This window comes from Elgaria multicarinata, chromosome 1 (assembly GCF_023053635.1).
Source record: "Elgaria multicarinata webbii isolate HBS135686 ecotype San Diego chromosome 1, rElgMul1.1.pri, whole genome shotgun sequence".
In the NCBI taxonomy this organism is placed as follows: domain Eukaryota; kingdom Metazoa; phylum Chordata; class Lepidosauria; order Squamata; family Anguidae; genus Elgaria; species Elgaria multicarinata.
This window is the reverse complement of record NC_086171.1, coordinates 135,615,546-135,633,144: the sequence shown is the minus strand read 5'-3', so window position 1 is coordinate 135,633,144 and position 17,599 is coordinate 135,615,546. Positions and strand designations below refer to the sequence as shown.

The window sequence follows — 17,599 nt, the reverse complement described above, 5'->3', positions numbered from 1 at the left end:
TTCAACTTACAGAGCAATCCTAACCTCCAGTGATTAGAAGCTGCAATAGCAGGAGTGAGATGTCTGTCCCTGAGCCCCCAATTATGCCCATGGAGAGGTCTGTGGGCACAGATCTACTTCTGGTGGTGTTCCTGAAAACAAGGTGCTCCAGAGTGGGCCAAGACAGAGGCAGCTTTGGATACACTGGAAACAAAGCCCATCAATTCCTTCAAGGGACCCCAGGAAAAGGCCTTCAGCTAACTCAGACTGGAACTAACAGAGATAATTTCCTCCCCCTCCCCAAGTTTCAACTGGGGGAAATAAAATTTTAAAAGTCTGTCAGACGAAAAAGCTTCATAACGCCGCAGCACTACCTCCTGCCCTAGCCAGCATAAGCTGGCAGTGCTTCGGGAATGGCAAACGATCCAATGTTTTGCTCCCCTCACCCCGCTTAAGATTGCTCACTTAGGGTACAATCTTATGCATGTTTAGACAGAAATAAGTCCTACAACTCCCAGCATTCCCCACCCTGTCATAATTTCTAGAATAAGACATGCATAGGATTCCACCCTTAAAACTATCTTAGACCATTAAGATATCTTAATCCACTAACTGAGAAAAAAGGGTTTTCATACATTTTCCTTATGTATAAGGTCTTTTGTATTCCTAAATTCATTTGAATTTTGCAAAATTCAATGAAATAACCCATTTTCAATCCCATTTTACAATAGAGGACTGAAAGTGACTTGATTGCAGTCATTCTCAACTGGGATTTGTACCCAGATCTCCATTTTCTATTCCAATAGTCCACCTATTGATTTACAAATTGTTCAAAAGACATTTTTGTTCCAGATGTCTTAACTAAAAGTGAATTGCTATTTTTGGCATATCTCCTTCCCCTTGGTTTTTTTCCACTGTGAAAGAGGCTTTTGATGGGTTTTAAATCATAAATAAATGTATTGTACCGGGCATCTCTGGTATCAATTGTACTACCAGTTAAATGCACCAGACTTCTATGGTACAATTCCTTAATGATGGAGAGAATTAAAAATAGAACTGGATAGCATCATTTTGATATAAAAATACCAAATGTCAGCCAGCTGTAAGAAAGCAAAAAAGCAGTACAGATATAAAGGGGGCTTAAAATGTGAAGAAATACTCACTAATAGTCCACTCCAATTTGCTAATGCAAACTGATTGAAAATTATCATGCTATGTGATTTTTTTCGCCATTTAATTATCATGTTCAACAAATAGTAAGGTCAATTCAATGGTCCAATCATGGTCAGCCCAGTCCACAAACTAGAGCAGGAGTCCCTAAGCTTTTTGAACACATGAGCACATTTTGGAATTAGAGAAACTGCTGTGAGCACCACCACAAAATGGCTCCTGTCGTAGATGTGGCTAGACACATAATGGCTGCCATCAGGGCCTGGCTAGTCAAAAGTGAGCTAGAGGTTGGGGGTGGGGAGAGAAATAAGAGGCTAGAGGATGGGAAAGAGGGGGAAACAGCAAGGAAAAGGGGAAGAGGCCAGAAAACAGCAAGGCTAGAGGCTAGAAAGGGAGTGAAAGAAGACTGCCCTAACATTTCCCAAGGGTTTTCTTAAAACAATTTTAAGGGGGCAGGGAGGAGAAATGTGACATGGCAACCATGAGCACTCCTGGGCATATCCAACCAAATCAGTGTGTCAGTTAAAACCTGTTCTGTCCCGAGTAGTAAAATAATCCAGCTTAAATAGTTTATGTTCTAATTATTTGAATTTGAATTATTTGTGATTTTTCACTTTTCACATGTTCTTCCTATGCAATTTTTTTATGGCAGACAAAGAGATGATTCTAAATATGAGGAAGTATTTCTTCTTTGTAACTTTTGGAAACAAAGAGCTGAACAGAGAACACCTGAATATTTCTGAAATTGTAAGTACACATTGATAATTTGTGTCAAGAAAAACAATATGCGATGTTGCCATGTGACCATAAGATTTGGCTCCATTTAATTATGTAGGGCAATATCCAATTGTATAATTGAATACTAACTCAAATGAGCATTTCTTAAACGGGAAAAGTCAGTGGAGCTCACGGAAGGGAGCTCTGCTCACCCATCCTGTTCCAGAAATGTTAGTTTCAGGGTTGGTATAGAAAGCACTAGTTACCCTTTGTATTAGTGGCCATTCCTTTTAGCACAAACACATGAGCACTGGTGAACTACCCATACTAAAAAAGGCATTCCATTTCAACATTAGATTTCTCACAATAGTTAAGAAGTCCCAGGCTGGGTCAGACCAAGGGTCCATCTAGTCCAGCACTCTGTTCACACAGTGGCCAACCAGCTGTCGACCAGGGACCAACAAAGCAGGACATGGAGCAACAGCACCCTCTCACTCATGTTCCTCAGCACCTGGTGCACACAGGCTTACTGCCTCAGTTACTGAAGGTAGCACATAACCATCAGCCATGGATAGCCTTCTCCTCCAGGAATTTATCCACCCACCTTTTAAAGCCATCCAAATTGGTGGCCATCACTACATCTTGTGGTAGTGAATTCCATAATTTAACTATGGATCTCAATTTTGTTTTTCTTTGACTTCTTTTTCACTGAAATTATCCCAAGCCTGGTTTTATAGTGCAACATTTCACAATTAAGCTGCATTAAGAAATTTCAGCATATGAAACACAGGAGCACCAGTTATGTTCTATCAAACTCTGAAATGCAGAAATAAGAAATATCTATTATGTTCTGCACTATGGGAATATAATTGATAAAATAATTCCCTTTAATAAGAAAGATATAACTTCACAAATTGTATTTCAACCGCACACTTTAAGATATGAGGTAAAAGCAAATCCAGCAAGCAAAAGTATACTTGATAAGCAAGCAATAAAAACAGCATCAAATATGGATACCTCTTGTAATGAAGGGGGGTCAATGGAAGCGTTTTCCATTGATGAGTGAACACTCGTGTTGGGAATTAGGAAGTCAATAAAAAGACTGTTTCAAGTGAAAAGCAGAAATTCCCTGTGTACTCTGCAGGGAAACAATATGTCTAAAAGAAGTTATATATCATAGATTACAGTGTAAAGGAAATGCTTACAAGTTCACAAAAGCCACTTATCTAGCTCTCTCCAGCTGTCAACTGACAAGTTTCCAATGTCTCAATCCAGATAATCAGATATCCATCAAATTAGTGCTCAGAGTAAGGAAGGAAAGCTTCAGTCAGCCATCAGCTACAGTGATAGAGGCAGCCATTAGTTATAGCCCAAAATATATTTGAGTCGTTTTTTCATTCTTTTTAATCCTAGAACTCTTTAGCTGAAGTACTGTAGTCACAATTAGATAGTTACAGGCAAAGAAGAGAGATCAGTAAGAACATAAGAAGAGCCATCCAGGATCAGACCCAGGGTCTATCTAGTCCAGCACTCTGTTCACACAGTGGTCAAACAGCAGTGAACCAGGGACCCACAATCAGGACACAGGTGCAATAGCACCCTTCTACCCATTTCCCCCAGCAAGTGATACATACAGGCTTACTGCCTCTGATACTAGAGGTAGCACATAGCCATCAGGAGTAGTATCCACTACTTTTCCTCCAGGAATGTATTCAATCCCTTTTAAAAGTCATCCAAATTGGTGGCCATCACTACATCTTTTGGTAGGGAAGAAGTACTTCCTTTCCTGTCTTGAATCTCTCACCAATCCTACATTCTACAAATCCACTTCTTGGAAAACACCACTTATATTTAAATCAGTTTTACATTAAGGGCCCTTACACAGAAAGTTAAGCTAGAAACTTTGAGAAATCACAGAAAATACAGAATTCACAGATATTCATTAAAAATCAGAAAAACCAAATGGAACTTAAGTGATGATGGATAAAACGTTGCTATTTTAACTCATGATTTATCTGGTGCAAATGCAGGCAACAGATCTAGATCTTTGTTATATGTTGTAAGGTATACTATCAGATAGCTAAAATGTGCCACGTCAGTGTGTGGGTAGAGGAAGATAAGAATGGGTGAGAAAAAGCAGGAATTAATAGCTACCTTTTATTTTCAAGGGAAAGTGAATAATATTCACCACATTATTCTAACTTAGTTCTCACTTTTGGCATGTCTAGTGCTGTATGTTCACACACCATTTCTAAATTCCACTTCTTAGTTTGGATATGTGCAATTCCTTAGCATATTTTAATAGTTTTATACAACACATTTATACATTGTATTTCTCACTACAGTAAACCAGAATGTTTTTTTCCCTATTAAATTAAATGTGCCAAGCCCAAACTTAACCATATTTCAGAAAATATTTGGGGAAGGATTGGTGTTTGGTGGTGCGGTGACCTGGAGTGATTCATTATTTATTAGCAATATTTAGTAAATTTAACTAAATTTCATGTTTTAAATTGGGACTTTAATTGGTATTGTGTGTATATACATTTAAAATTTACCCTTTTAAATCTACTCAAGCAGTCTCACTGTAATGCAAACTATGATACAGACATCAGCTCCTTGTATTCCAAATGGTATAGGATGCACAGGAAAGCCTTGATGCTTCAGTCCTACATTCTGCAAATCCAGTTCTTTGCATATTTATATCCCCTCATGTGCACAACCGCACACCAGACTCCAAATCTTCATCTTTGTCTCTCTAGACACAGAAACAGTAGCCATGAAAGCTGTGGGCTACAGAAACAGAGGCCATGAAAGGGATGGGTAACTTGTGGCCTACAACTCCCATCATCCCTCACCATTGGCTATGCTGACTAGGACTGATGAGAGTTGTAGGCCAAAACATCCGGAAGGCCACAGGTTGCCCTGTCGTCTTTAGTGCTAGATCACCATTTCAGGCACTCCAAGTCCCTAAAACGCTGGCGGACCGCCCCCAAATCATACGTCCCTTATTCATTGGGTCTTGTTCGAGCATCACCAGGCTTCTTCCAATGAAACACTATGTTCCCGCGTTCACATTGCAACTTCTTCTATTAGTCTTTCAGAGTGCATCCGCATCAGTTTCCTCACCCTCACCCGCTAATCACAGCATTCCAAACCCCCAATTCACCACCATCAATTCTATAAAGCACCCGCAAAAACCACACGACTGTTCAAATCCACCCCAGTTCCACCTCACGCCGCGTTCTCGCCACACCTGTCCCCCACATCTATCTCCCTGAACTCCTGGCTCAACAGGAGCATCACCACCCGACCCCAAGAAGCCCAGCTCCCACGCAGCGCCAGGGAAGAAGAGAGTTATTTGTTCTCTCAGCACCATCATCATTTCTCATTGTCCTCTTGCAAGAACCCTCAAAAAAGAGGTTGCCACGGGTTTATTTAAAACCCCTCCTCTTCGGAGGGGGGGGGCTTACAAGTCCCAACGTCCCCCCACCAAACTATGTTCTCCCTATATCGCTCCACCTCTTCATGCACCCCCAGCCTCCCACAACCCTGTCTCCCCAAATTAACCCCAAGCCGCCGCCACAGCCTCGTGGCCAGAATTAGCAAACAATTCCCAGACCTCCCCCCTCTCCCTCCTCTCCCCTCCGGAGCCGGGAGGCAGACAAAGCGGCGGCGGCGGCGGCGGCGGCGATGCACCTGCACCCGAGCGGTTCTCTCTCCCGCTCTCGGCTCAGTCAAGCCCGAAGCAAGTAGCAAGGAGGGGGGGGGAGGAAGAGAAGCGGCTGTTGGCAGGAGTTCTCGCCTCCGCTCCCCCTCGCCGAGCCTCAGCCCCAACTTTGCGACCTCCTCAAAGACGCAGCAACAAGCCGCGCTCGCCCGAGGAAAGGGAGGGAAGAAAAAGCGCTCGAGAGAGAGAGAGAGAGAGAGAGAGAAAAGCTCGAGCCATGCCCGGCGGCGGCGGACCTTTGGCTTGGTTCCCCTCCCGAAGGCGACGAACTCCGGCAGCGGGATGCACGCGCCCAGACAGGCCAAAACGCGGAGCCAGCCGCCGGCCCGGATTGGGCTGCGTCGCGGCGCTCGCCCCTCACTCAGCCCGCGCTGCTTTGGCACTGCCGCCGCCGCCGCCGCCAGCCCATCGCTTCATTCGCACAGGCTTACCATAAGGAGAGGCGGAGGAGTCCCCCTTCCTAGCCATGGTCCCCTGTCGGCTTTCGGGCTGGCAGAGCCTGGAGCCCGGGCGTCTTTCCGCCCGCTGCTCAGCGTGCTCTTTGTTGCTGTGATGGCATGTGAGGCAGGCAGGCAGGCGGGCGGGCGGGCAGGCAGGCAGGCAGGCGGTTCTGAAGAAGCAGTAGCGGCGGCGGCGGCAGCGGCAGCAGCAGCAGCAGCAGCAACAGTCAAGCGCTGCGTGGCGGCCGTTCGCCTCTTTCCCCTGCGCTTCTTTTGCTCTGGAGCCCGCCGCTGCGCCCAAGAGCGACCCCTCTCTCGTCGCTCCAAGCAGCGTTTAAGGCAGAGAGGCTGCAGCAGGTAAACACTGAGCCGAGCTCTCGGAACAGGCGGCGGCGGCGGCGGCGGCGGCAGCTGCAGTTACTGAAAGCCTTCCCGGCCTTGCTGTGCATGCGGAGAAGGAGGTGGCACGTGGGACTGCCCCCCAGCCTCAGCCCGCCCCGCCATCCATATGCAGCGAGCCAGACCGCGGCAACGAGCCCCTGAGGGCGCCACAAGCCCCTCCCACCCGCAAGGGAGTCTCGCTAACTTCAGGCAGGAGGGGGTTGTGGTGGTAACCGAACTTTGGTCAAGCAGTAGCTTTTGAGGGGAGGGGGGTTTTGCCGGCGTGTGCGATTCAAGTGCGCATTTATCCCTCCTCCGCCTCGCCAGCCGACTCATTTGGGTCTCTCGTAACTGAGAGGGGCGTATAGAGTTTCGACTCTCCCAATCGTGATCGGTAGGGTGTTCTCCCCACCCACCCCCTACTTCCTTTAGGCAAGGGAAATCTCTCCAGGCATGGACAAGACAGCACCAGTCGTTGGTTTATACTCCAAGCTCCAGAGTGCTTCGAGGGAAATCAACGATTTTGTCTCTTTTTCCTACACTTTAGAGCATTCTACCGCCAACAGAGCATCGTAGAGTGGTCCTTGCCTTAAAGGCAGCTTTAACGTTGCCCTTAGAAAGTTTGCTTTCTTTCCCCCCTGTGCCCATCCTGGAGCTGTCCTTTCATCCCGTGCTGATGATCTGCCGCCACGGCGGAATCGCACGATTTGGGCCTCCTACTTGCTGTCTTTCAGACCTGGGCCTTGGAGCACCTTTCATAGCTCTGTTCATAGAAATGCAGACATTGGCTGAGAGGTGGCTTTAAGCATCATTGGAGGCCACAATAAAGAAGAAAGAATAATGGCAGTGTGCATGAACTCCACACAATGTTTTATATGTGCACATTTTATGTGTGCATAAAATAATGAGCACGCAAACACACTACATGTATACATAAAAATAATGTGTAAGGTGTAATATAACACAACAAAACAAACAGAAAGAAAGCCATACTGGTCCATGGGAGAAGGGGGGAAATCCAAAATCCACAAATGGGGAATACTTTTTTAGGACCTATAAAAATGCCACAAAAGTGTGCAAGCTTTCAATTTCTTCAGAACTCTCCATCACTTTAGAAGGTACAAAAAGTGGGGAGGGTCACACAAACGGTACAAAGAGTAGGCCACTTGTACCCATGAAGTCCGCAGTTTAGACACAGTCTTAAAATGGAGATTTGCAGAGTGAATGAATCACTGGTATTTATTTATTTATTTATTTATTACATTTTTATACCGCCCAATAGCCGAAGCTCTCTGGGCGGTTCACAAAAATTAAAACCATCATAAAACAACCAACAAGTTAAAAACATGTGTATCAGATTACACCTAGCAATGTATTGTGTGACAATAAAGCAGAGAGTTCTGGAGAACTGAAAAGCTTGCACACTTTTCTAGCATTTTTGCACGGTCCTAATAAAGGTATTGCCTAACTGGATTTTCATCTATATGATGTAATAGGAACTAATGGGACATAATGCTGCAGGAACATTTCACAGATAGAGTTGGGAGATTCAAATCAGAGTTCAGTTCACTTGCGTTAGCCCCCCCAACCATTTTTGGTCAGTGAGTACATTTAGAATTTCAAGAGAGAGAATGTTGTGGATGCCACAATAGCATCTTGCTCATTCACAGATTGGCTGCCATAGGGGAGAGGAAATCACAAAATACCCATTTCACAGAAATCAAACTGTTGAGACTAAGAGAAAATGCAACTTGCCTAGAACCTAAGTACAAAGCAGAGGTGGGGTCTGAATTCCAAAAACAAAAGGAGGGGAGCATCCAAGCCAGGTCAGAAAAAAGGGGGAACGGGTTCTCAGGATGTAAATAATTTATTTTCACAAAGCCTAACACATTTCAGCCTGTATTTTATTCTAAGGCCTCCCCCATTGGGCTGTAACATTAATAATACAATAAAATACATAAGGATAACACATAACATTAAAATATGTTCTTGTTATTAGGTAAATTAGGCACATTGCCACAAGGGCCTATGTCCACAGGTAAGCTTTAAAACTTTTAACATAACATGGTGCCACAGCCACTAGGGCCTATGCACATGTGGTATTAATAAAATCATATAAAACTGGTTTCCAACAAAAGTAAAATATATAAATCCTTACTTGTAGAAGTTAGTGTCTGTAGAATTTTCTTTAGCAAGATCATTGTCTCCTGTGATCATCTATGGTGACTGAAAGGAGTAACATTCAAATCCATCCTTATATTCCTAGTTCATTTTTGAGGGGACTCTGCCAGTTGTTTCCATGTAGCTGTGATAAGTCCACTTTATCCTCACAAGAACCTTGTAAGGTAGGTTAGGCTGAGAGTAATCACTGAGCTTCATGACCAAGATGGGGACTAGAATTTGATCTCCCAAGTCCCAGTCCAAAACTCTTAACCACTAAACTATACTGGCTCTAGAAAAAGAAAGAGAGAAATCATGGAGTTTGGCAGGCACCAAAAGAGTGCCTGTCTACAGGCACCAATCTACAGGCACATTGGTGCCCACATTAGAAACCCCAGTAGATGTGTGTAAATGACTCCAGTCCCTGTACTATAAAATAAGTAAAATGAAACTTTAAATGAATACACATTTTAACGGAGCAACATTTTGTTCTGAAGGCAGGATACAAGCTTTTGAGTTACACAAGCCCTTGCACCATCACAGACGTTAAAAAAAAAGTCAAGAATTGTCTCCCTTGAACTGTATTTGCCATGAGGCCAGACTTTGACAATCTGATGTTCTCTCAGGGTAATTTGACAACTTGGTCTATTGCTAATGGACATGGGGTATGGTTTCAAGGCACGTATGCAACAGCCCTGTTGAAGTTAAGCAGGTCTGGATTTGCTTGATGCCTGGATGGAAGACTGACCGGGAACTATATTGCCTTAAATTTTATCAAGGAGGACAGGCATGTAAGCAAATACATTTTGATGATAGTCTTCTTCTTTAAGTTTCTGAATATTTAAAAGAGCAACTAGTCTGCATGCAAGTCCATGGATCATGAAGTTTCTCGATGCCTGGGATGAGATCTGAGGGGTGAAATTTATGTAGATTCACATTTGCTGCAACCTAAGAAGGATGTGATATTTTTGACTGGGAATCCAAACCAGCCTCAATCCCATCTCTGACCTACAATATTAAAAATAGACTACATTGCAAGACTGCTCGAAGTTACTTTCTCTCAGCATAACTTTCCAACCTGCACATAGGCGTGCGCAGCACATTTCATTAGGGTGTGCACCCAGGGAATTTTTATTTTTAAAAGTGATCATTTATTGAAGGACATTGTTTTTATTCATTTATTTATTAAATACTGTAGACACTGATGCCATACTCCACCTTTGGCTTGCCTGACTGTGGGAGGGCCATTGCAGGTGAAGGGGGGGGGGGAATGAGGAGATATACCAAGGCTGATATACCAACTGTGCCCTTATCTGGACAGTGATAGCCTAGCTACAGTTATCCATGCTCTGATAACCTCTCGTTTGGATTACTGCAATGCGTTATACGTGGGGCTGCCTTTGAAAACGGTCCGGAAGCTTCAGCTGGTACAAAACAGGGCAGCCCGTTTACTAACAGGGACTGGCTGGCGAGATCACATTACGCCAGTCCTTTTACAACTTCATTGGCTGCCAGTCCAGGTCCGGGCCCGATTCAAAGTGCTGGTATTGACATTTAAAGCCCTAAACGGTTTGGGGCCAGGTTATTTGAAGGAACGCCTCCTCCTATATGTACCTACCCAGACCTTAAGATCATCTACAGGGGCCCTTCTCCGTGAGCCCCTGCCAAAGGAAGTGAGGCAGGTGGCTACTAGGAGGAGGGCTTTCTCCGCTGTGGCACCCCGGTTGTGGAATGAGCTCCCCAGAGAGGTCCGCCTGGCGCCTACACTGTACTGCTTTCGTCGCCAGCTGAAGACCTTTTTATTCAGTATTTTAACACTTAATTTTAACTTAAATTTAAAATATACTGTTTTAACTCTGTATTTTAACCTTATATCAATTTTGCTGCGTGGTTTTATCCTGGTTGTGCTTTTTATATTGTATTTTGTATTTGTGTTTTTAACTTGCTGGTTGTTTTATGATGGTTTTAATTTTTGTGAACCGCCCAGAGAGCTTCGGCTATTGGGCGGTATAAAAATGTAATAAATAAATAAATAAATAAATAAGCCCCAACATTGGTGGGGCTTTGTGGTGACAGTGGCTGAAGGAGGGGCTTCAGAGGGCCTCCTCCTGGTCTCTTTAAAGTGTGGCTCCTGGCAGAGCGATTCCTTCTCACTCCTGCTGCCAGGAGCAATGGTAAGCTGTTGTGATGGTGGCAGCGGAGCCCCCTCTGGATCCCTACTCAATGGCCCACTCAATTCAGTGCTTATTGCTTGAGACATTAGGGTGTTCCTGGGCACATCCAGCACACACCTTGCACATGCCTATGAACCTGCAACGGGGGTATAATAATGAATTGTACTATAGGGTTATTGGATCTCTCTCAGCTCAAATTGCAATGGATAACATTGTGGAGGGTTGTAGTCTTAGCTTCAGCCCAACTCCCAATGTGCAATAGAGCATCTAATAGTTAAGGACAACATTGCAGGTTTTGTTTATTAAATTTATATCCCACCTTTCCACCAAAATGGCACACAAGGTGGCTAACAATAATAAAATTGAGATTACAACAAAACCCTAATTAAAACAGAACCTGAACTGCAGTAGTAAGTATGAACTACACTGCAGGGCTGCTATATGGCACTAGGTTCTATTCACAGCTTCTTCAAGCCTGCAGTTTGGGGACAATGAATTTCATTTCCTTTACATTTTTCATTAGCAGAGGTTTTTTAAATTAAAAATTAACATTATATCAGAATTTATCATCATGGAGGATAAGGCTATCAATGGCTGCTAGTTCCAATGGCTATATGCTACCACCAGTATCAGACACAGTATACCTATGTACACTAGTTATTGGGATATATGGATGGGATGGTACTGTTGCATTCATGTCCTGCTTGTAAGTTTCTCGTGGGCAGCTGACTGGCCACTGTGTGAACAGAATGCTTGTCAAGAAGGGCCTTGTTCTGTTTCAGCTTAACAAGTTAGAAAGAGAAGGAACTCTTCTCCTTGTGGTTTTCTTGTGTGTATGTGTGTGTGTGTGTGTGTGTGTACACACGAGTACCCAAAATCTTTCATTAAAATCTTGGATTTCTCCATTTTATTTCCACTCCCACTTGTCCCCACCCCCCGCAATGCCTCAGTCCTCCACGGTCTGTTCTGGGAGGTTCCCCCTTCCTTATTTTTGTATTTCTGCAAACCTCAGGATTCCTGCATGCCTATTGACACCTGCCTCTTGCACTTAGGTTTTGCCATTTTGGCTACATAAGTGCCAAAAGCTCCTTGAATATCCAAAGTAAAGCATGATATTATGTCTGATGATATGAAACTGCCATTTGTGTCACTTGGAATGGTGAAAATTGATAGAAATTGCAAGGTATGGGGTAGCAACAAATGGTTCATTCACAGAAAAAGGCAACTAAAATGAACAAGAGGCTGGGGCATCTCCCTATGAGGGAAGGTTACAACAGCTGGGATTGTTTAGCTTGGAAAAGAGGGTAAGTGGAGACATGATAGAGGTGTACATGCATGGTACAGAGAATGTAGATGCAGAGACATTTTTCTCCTTCTCTCAAAATACTAGAACCCGGGGTCATCCCATGAAGCTGATTGGTGGGAGATTCAGGACAGATAAAAGAAAGTGCTTCTTCACACAACACAGGCCGTTTCTACACCAGCCCGAAAATCCAGGCTGGTCACAGCCGAGTCCCTGTGCATCCAAATGACACACAGGGACTCCCGGGGGCAGGGGAGGAACAATCACAGGTTTTCCCAGAGATAAATAATCCCTGGGAAAACCCAATTCTTCTCGCGGTCTCATGATAGTCCCAAGATTGCAGGAGGTGTGGGCGCCCGTCCCAGTTTCTTCCCTCCTCCCTGCAAGTTTAGCAGAGGGAAACAGCTGGGCCGGGAGGAATGAAGGGGGTGGGGGAAGCAGGGTCAGGCCTTTTTTATTAAACTTTAATTTTCGCTGGAGCGCAAGTGCACTCCAGCTCTTCTTTAAAACAAATAAATAAATAAATGGCAGCCATGAAGGGCATGACGCCCGGGACATTGCGTGGCCATGTGACAATCCCGGAAGCAGGTAAGTCTGGGATCGTCCCCTCTCCCTCCCTCTACACATGTAGGTGTAGGAAGGGCCATAGTTAAAGTATGGAGTTCACCACCACAATGATGGCCTTCAATTTGGATAGGTTTAAAAGAGGTTTAGATAAATTCTGGAAGAAGGCTATCAATGACCACTAGTCCTGATGGCTATGTGCTACCTCCAGTATCAGAGGCAGTAAAACTATATACACCAGTTGTTGGGGACCATGAGCAGGGTGCTGCTGTTATCCCTGTGTTCCTGGTTGACAGCTGGTTGGCCACTGTGTGAAGAGCGTGCTGGACTAGATGGACTCTTGATCTGATCCAGCAGGGCTGTCCTTATGTTCTCATTCACCGTTAGGTGGAGGTTCTCATTATGGGAGTTCCAGAAAACAATGCACTCCACTTGCATCATTGCGTGCTTGTTTTAGGCAAATGATATCTACTGAATATGTTTTAGGCAAATGATATCCACTGAATATGTCAAGCATGTGTGAACCCATCCAAAGGTGACTTGGATAGTATTACGTTACCACTATTATACTATATGTCTTAATAGTAAATGCTTATTGACTCGGACCTTTAAACTCAGAATTTGTTCTTATTGTAGAAATACTTTATGATCTTCCAATAGAATCTCTATATCCTTCGCTCTTCTGAATGCCTTTGTGTTATGGACAGGCTGAATTTCTTCCAAGATTGCGGTAAGAAGAGCCTCTGTGACACAAATGGTAGAATTATTCTAGAAATCATTTGTATATTTGTTTATTGTATATAGACATTGACATTTTTCTTCCAATTATGAAGTTAAGCATATATGACATTTGCCACTTTGCACATGACAAATGATACAATGTCTTCTGTTCTGATACACACACAAATATCAGTTTGAATGTTAGAAATCCTGAGTGCAATCTCCTGCCAGAGCGCCCTCTACTGTTGCTTTACAATTTGACAAATTAAAGGTATGACAGTTTTTTGATGAACCACAGAATTATCATCCTTTCAGTTTTGAAAATAACCTGCTTCCTTCTACTTTGCTCTCCATCCTGATTGCACTGAGATCCAAATTGCTTAGTTATATAAATTTTGTTTTCACCTAGAACTCTATAATTTTAAAATGGTTATGATTTAGTCTTTTCAACTTTCAGGAAACTCCCATATACATGTCTGAGTTAATTATTCTGAAATAATTTACTGAAGAATAATCCCACTGATGCCAACAGAGCTATTCCAGAGTTATCAGTTTAAGACACACTGACTTTGTACACAACCACGGATACAAAAAAGAAGTCTTGTCGAAAATTATTAATGAGCATTTCAAGACAATGGATATAATGTATAGAAGGAAATTAATCAGGCAGTGCAGAGAAGCTACACATTTTAAAACTTACATAACTATCATATTTACTACTACTGTAGAACCCTCTCCTTCCAGTGAATCCTACCACTGCCAGCAATCCCAACGAGCCCATTATCTTTCAAACTGCGGCACTGGAAAATTCCACATCAATTGCCTGGGATCATAACCCCAGGGCTGTGGGAGAGGAGATAATGAGCTAGGCAGGATCCACCAGCAGAACACTTTTCTAGCTGTACAAGGCTACCCTTTATGTGGGACCACTCAGGAGGATGGGGAAGCCATTGCCTGTTTAAATCTGGGCCTGGCTAAGAACCAGAAAGTGTGGCAGGATTCACCAAGTGGCTGATAATGCAACTGATCCCCTGAACCTCTCTGCCAAGTTCCAGACCCCCCACCACACCCTTTTTTAGACCCTGGACCCACTTCCATATTGATTGGGAATGGACAGAACACCTTTTAGTCCAGAATGCATGACTTGTGAATGTGACTAATGTGCAATATAAAGCAAAATTACACTAAATAAAATCTACATAGTTGTCAACAGCCTGGTTTGCATACAGTGCTAAACCAGTTTTGTATTATGTTCACTGGCCTTGGTTCCACTTTTTCCTCTGTCACAGTTCTGAGGAGAAAGGAAGCTTTTGCTTCCATTTTCAGTTAACTGCATTGTCTCAGTGACGCTGTTCAGACCACATGCTAAGTCACAGTGGTTAAGCATTTTGAGCTAAACACTATGGTGTAGCATGTCATGTGAATGACTTAGCGTATCGTGTGAACCATTCCTAACTATGGTTGCTATATTACCATATTTTAAACATACTCACTAACCATTTGCTGCAAAAGGGTTAGCAGTATAATAATGGCTTAACATGTTGTCTGAACAAGGTTATGATGTCTAAATGCAGACAAACTGTGGTTAGTGTTAACTACGGTTTCTTGAAATAAATAACATTCAAATTATGGTTAGTGATCCTGGCTTCTTTCACCAACGATAGCTAATACTAACCATAGTTCCTAGTTCAGACACTAGTTAGCTGAAAATGGAAATGGAACCTTCTGATCTCCTTTCACCATGCCTCAGAAAGACAGGGGAGGGGAGCATATGAACCTGAGGCTCAATGCATGGAACACTAAATTATAGTTTAGCATTATAGTGTGTGAATGTAGCCAATGTAGGTTTTTCCATTCATTTACCAAAAAAAGAAAAGAAAGGGGGGAATGAAATATATATTTGCATGATGTACATTTTTCAAATTCCAAAATAAAAAATGGAGTTTTCCACATGTTGAAAACATATAATCTCTACTGTTGGTGCCCAACATCCTTAGACATTTGTGCCTGTATAGCAGGTCTTATGATATTACTAAATTGTTATTAAAAGTTTTTCTAATTGACATGGCAGCTCTGTTTCTCCTTCTGTCTCTTCCTGCTTTACAAAACATTTGTTTAAAAGTCTAACCTTCAAATACACGTTTGTTGGTCCTTTTTTGAAGATAAGGAAATCAACATGCTCTCCACTCAATAATGTTTGTTTTTCATTGCCAGCAACTTTGAACAAATGTTGTTTTATAATAACAAACAAGATACAAGTGCCATTCCTTACTGGAGTGCAAACACAAAGCCACAAAGCAATGTTTGAATCATCTAAACACAAAATGGAAAAAAAGCCTTGAAAATGGTTTTAAGCCATGCAGTGAATTATTTTCCAAGTCCTATCAAAGGCAAACATGTGAGTTGTTTTTAAGATCTTTCGAATTAATAAAACTAGCTCTAGACTCTAACCAAGAGAAATAAATTACAAAACTTTTTTATAGAGAAGAAATTGGAGAGAGAAGAATGGAGATACCAGCCTATTCAGAAACAGAACTCAAAGAGCATTGCATATAAATGTAACTAATGTGCAGTATAAAGCAGAATTACAATGAATTTAATATATGTAATCAATATGTTTTCCATTCATTGCCCCCCCCCAAAAGGTTAAATATAGCTGTATGCTGCATGATCCTGTAGATTGTACACTGTTGGAAGGTATCTTGTTTGTTTTGCATACAATGCATTGGTATCTGGTCATCTGTTCTTTTCGACACTCCCAGTTCAAAACCAATAATGTCCAAGATTCAAAGAGATTGGGACTTTACCAATTCTTCATTGTAGCTTCTTAACAGGCTCCATACTGCTCCTTCATGCACGCACCCTGATTACTATATGTCCTTTCTTTGTTCTCATCCAACCCTGTAGTGTGACTGGTAGGACCCGTGAAATAAAATTGCTACTTTAAACTGACCAGATTTAGTTTTTAAAATTTCAAGTCAACTGGCAGTCCAAACAGGCAATATAAAACCTAGTTGCTCTCTGCAGCTCATATCTGGCCTAATAAAACATAATCAGGAGAAGTCCAGAGAAAACGAGTCTGTCTTCAGGACCTCCCTAAAGACTTACAGTGAAGGGCCCCTGATAGATCAGTGGTGTGGGGCCACTGAGGAAAAGGCTCTCTCTTGTGTACTTGCCTTCTTAATAGCCCTCAAAGGCAGCAATGTTACAAAACTCAAAATCTGTTAGACAGATACATGAATCCCTACATTAAAGCCAGGAAGGAAGTTTTTGGAAGTTTGTAAAAACAAAAACTCATAGCTCTAGATCAGTGTGAAAGTCTGTTGGGCATCTACTAAAAGAACAAAATATTAACAGCACATTCCTTTGCTCTTCAATCAGACAGCTGCCAAGTCATGTCACTTCTCCCTGTACAAGATTGCATAAAATGAGTTCTTCCTCTTGGTGAAAATGCAGATTCATGCTTTGGTTATTTCCTGCCGTGATTCCCACCTTCTACTTTCTGGCCTTCTCTTGTCACATATTTATGTTCTCATCTCTGTCCAGTATGATCCAAGATCATTCACCTATCTAATCATTAAGACCATGTGACACTCCATTTGGAACACTGGTTTCCTATCCACTGCAAACCTTTCATGGCTTTACCCCTTTATTTCTGCCTTCCCATTTCAATATTCCCCAGCCTGTGGCCCATGCTTCTCCACTTCTATCACACTCCACTGTTAAAAGGACTCCCTTAAGAGACTGCCCATTTTCTCTCGCTACTCCTTATGTCTGGAACACTCTTTCAGAATACCTCTACGATGCCGCCTCCCTCTTCCTTCAAATCTCTGCTCAAACTTTTTGATTATGCCTTTGGCTATATACCTTAGTCTTCAACACCTTCTAAAACTAAGCCAAAGCACATGTTGTCTTTCTGAATATTCTTCCCTTCTGTTGTTGTCCATCCCTCTTCTCTTCCCTTTAGAAGATTGTATTTAGATATTTAGGGCAGTATCCTATGTTGCCAGAATGCTAGCAGGACCCACCGCTAGTGCAACAGGGAGCCAGCATGTCGAAAACAAAACAGAAACAAGTGGAAACTATAGTTTCTGCAATGGTGGAGGTTTAACAGAGCTTGCAGAGGGCAGCTGTGCTGACCTGCCCCAATCCAGAAACTAGCATTTCATCTCATTCCCTGGGTTCCTCTATGAAGTGCTAATTCTCCGTTGTGCTAGCAGTGGGTTCTGCTGGTGCAGCGAAATGAGCAGTATGGGATATT

At 42.9% G+C, this 17,599-nt stretch overlaps 1 protein-coding gene across 2 annotated transcripts in view; it reads right to left on the bottom strand.

The window, feature by feature from the left end:
• Positions 1 to 6,179, bottom strand: part of SLC44A5 (solute carrier family 44 member 5) — a 211,144-nt gene extending 204,965 nt beyond the window's left edge. For both annotated transcript variants that reach the window (XM_063137339.1, XM_063137322.1), the window contains exon 1: positions 6,028 to 6,179. In XM_063137339.1, the coding sequence (XP_062993409.1) occupies positions 6,028 to 6,064 (37 nt within the window). In that variant the 5' untranslated portion in view covers positions 6,065 to 6,179. The remainder of the gene's footprint in view (positions 1 to 6,027) is intronic.
• Positions 6,180 to 17,599: the final 11,420 nt, after the last annotated feature.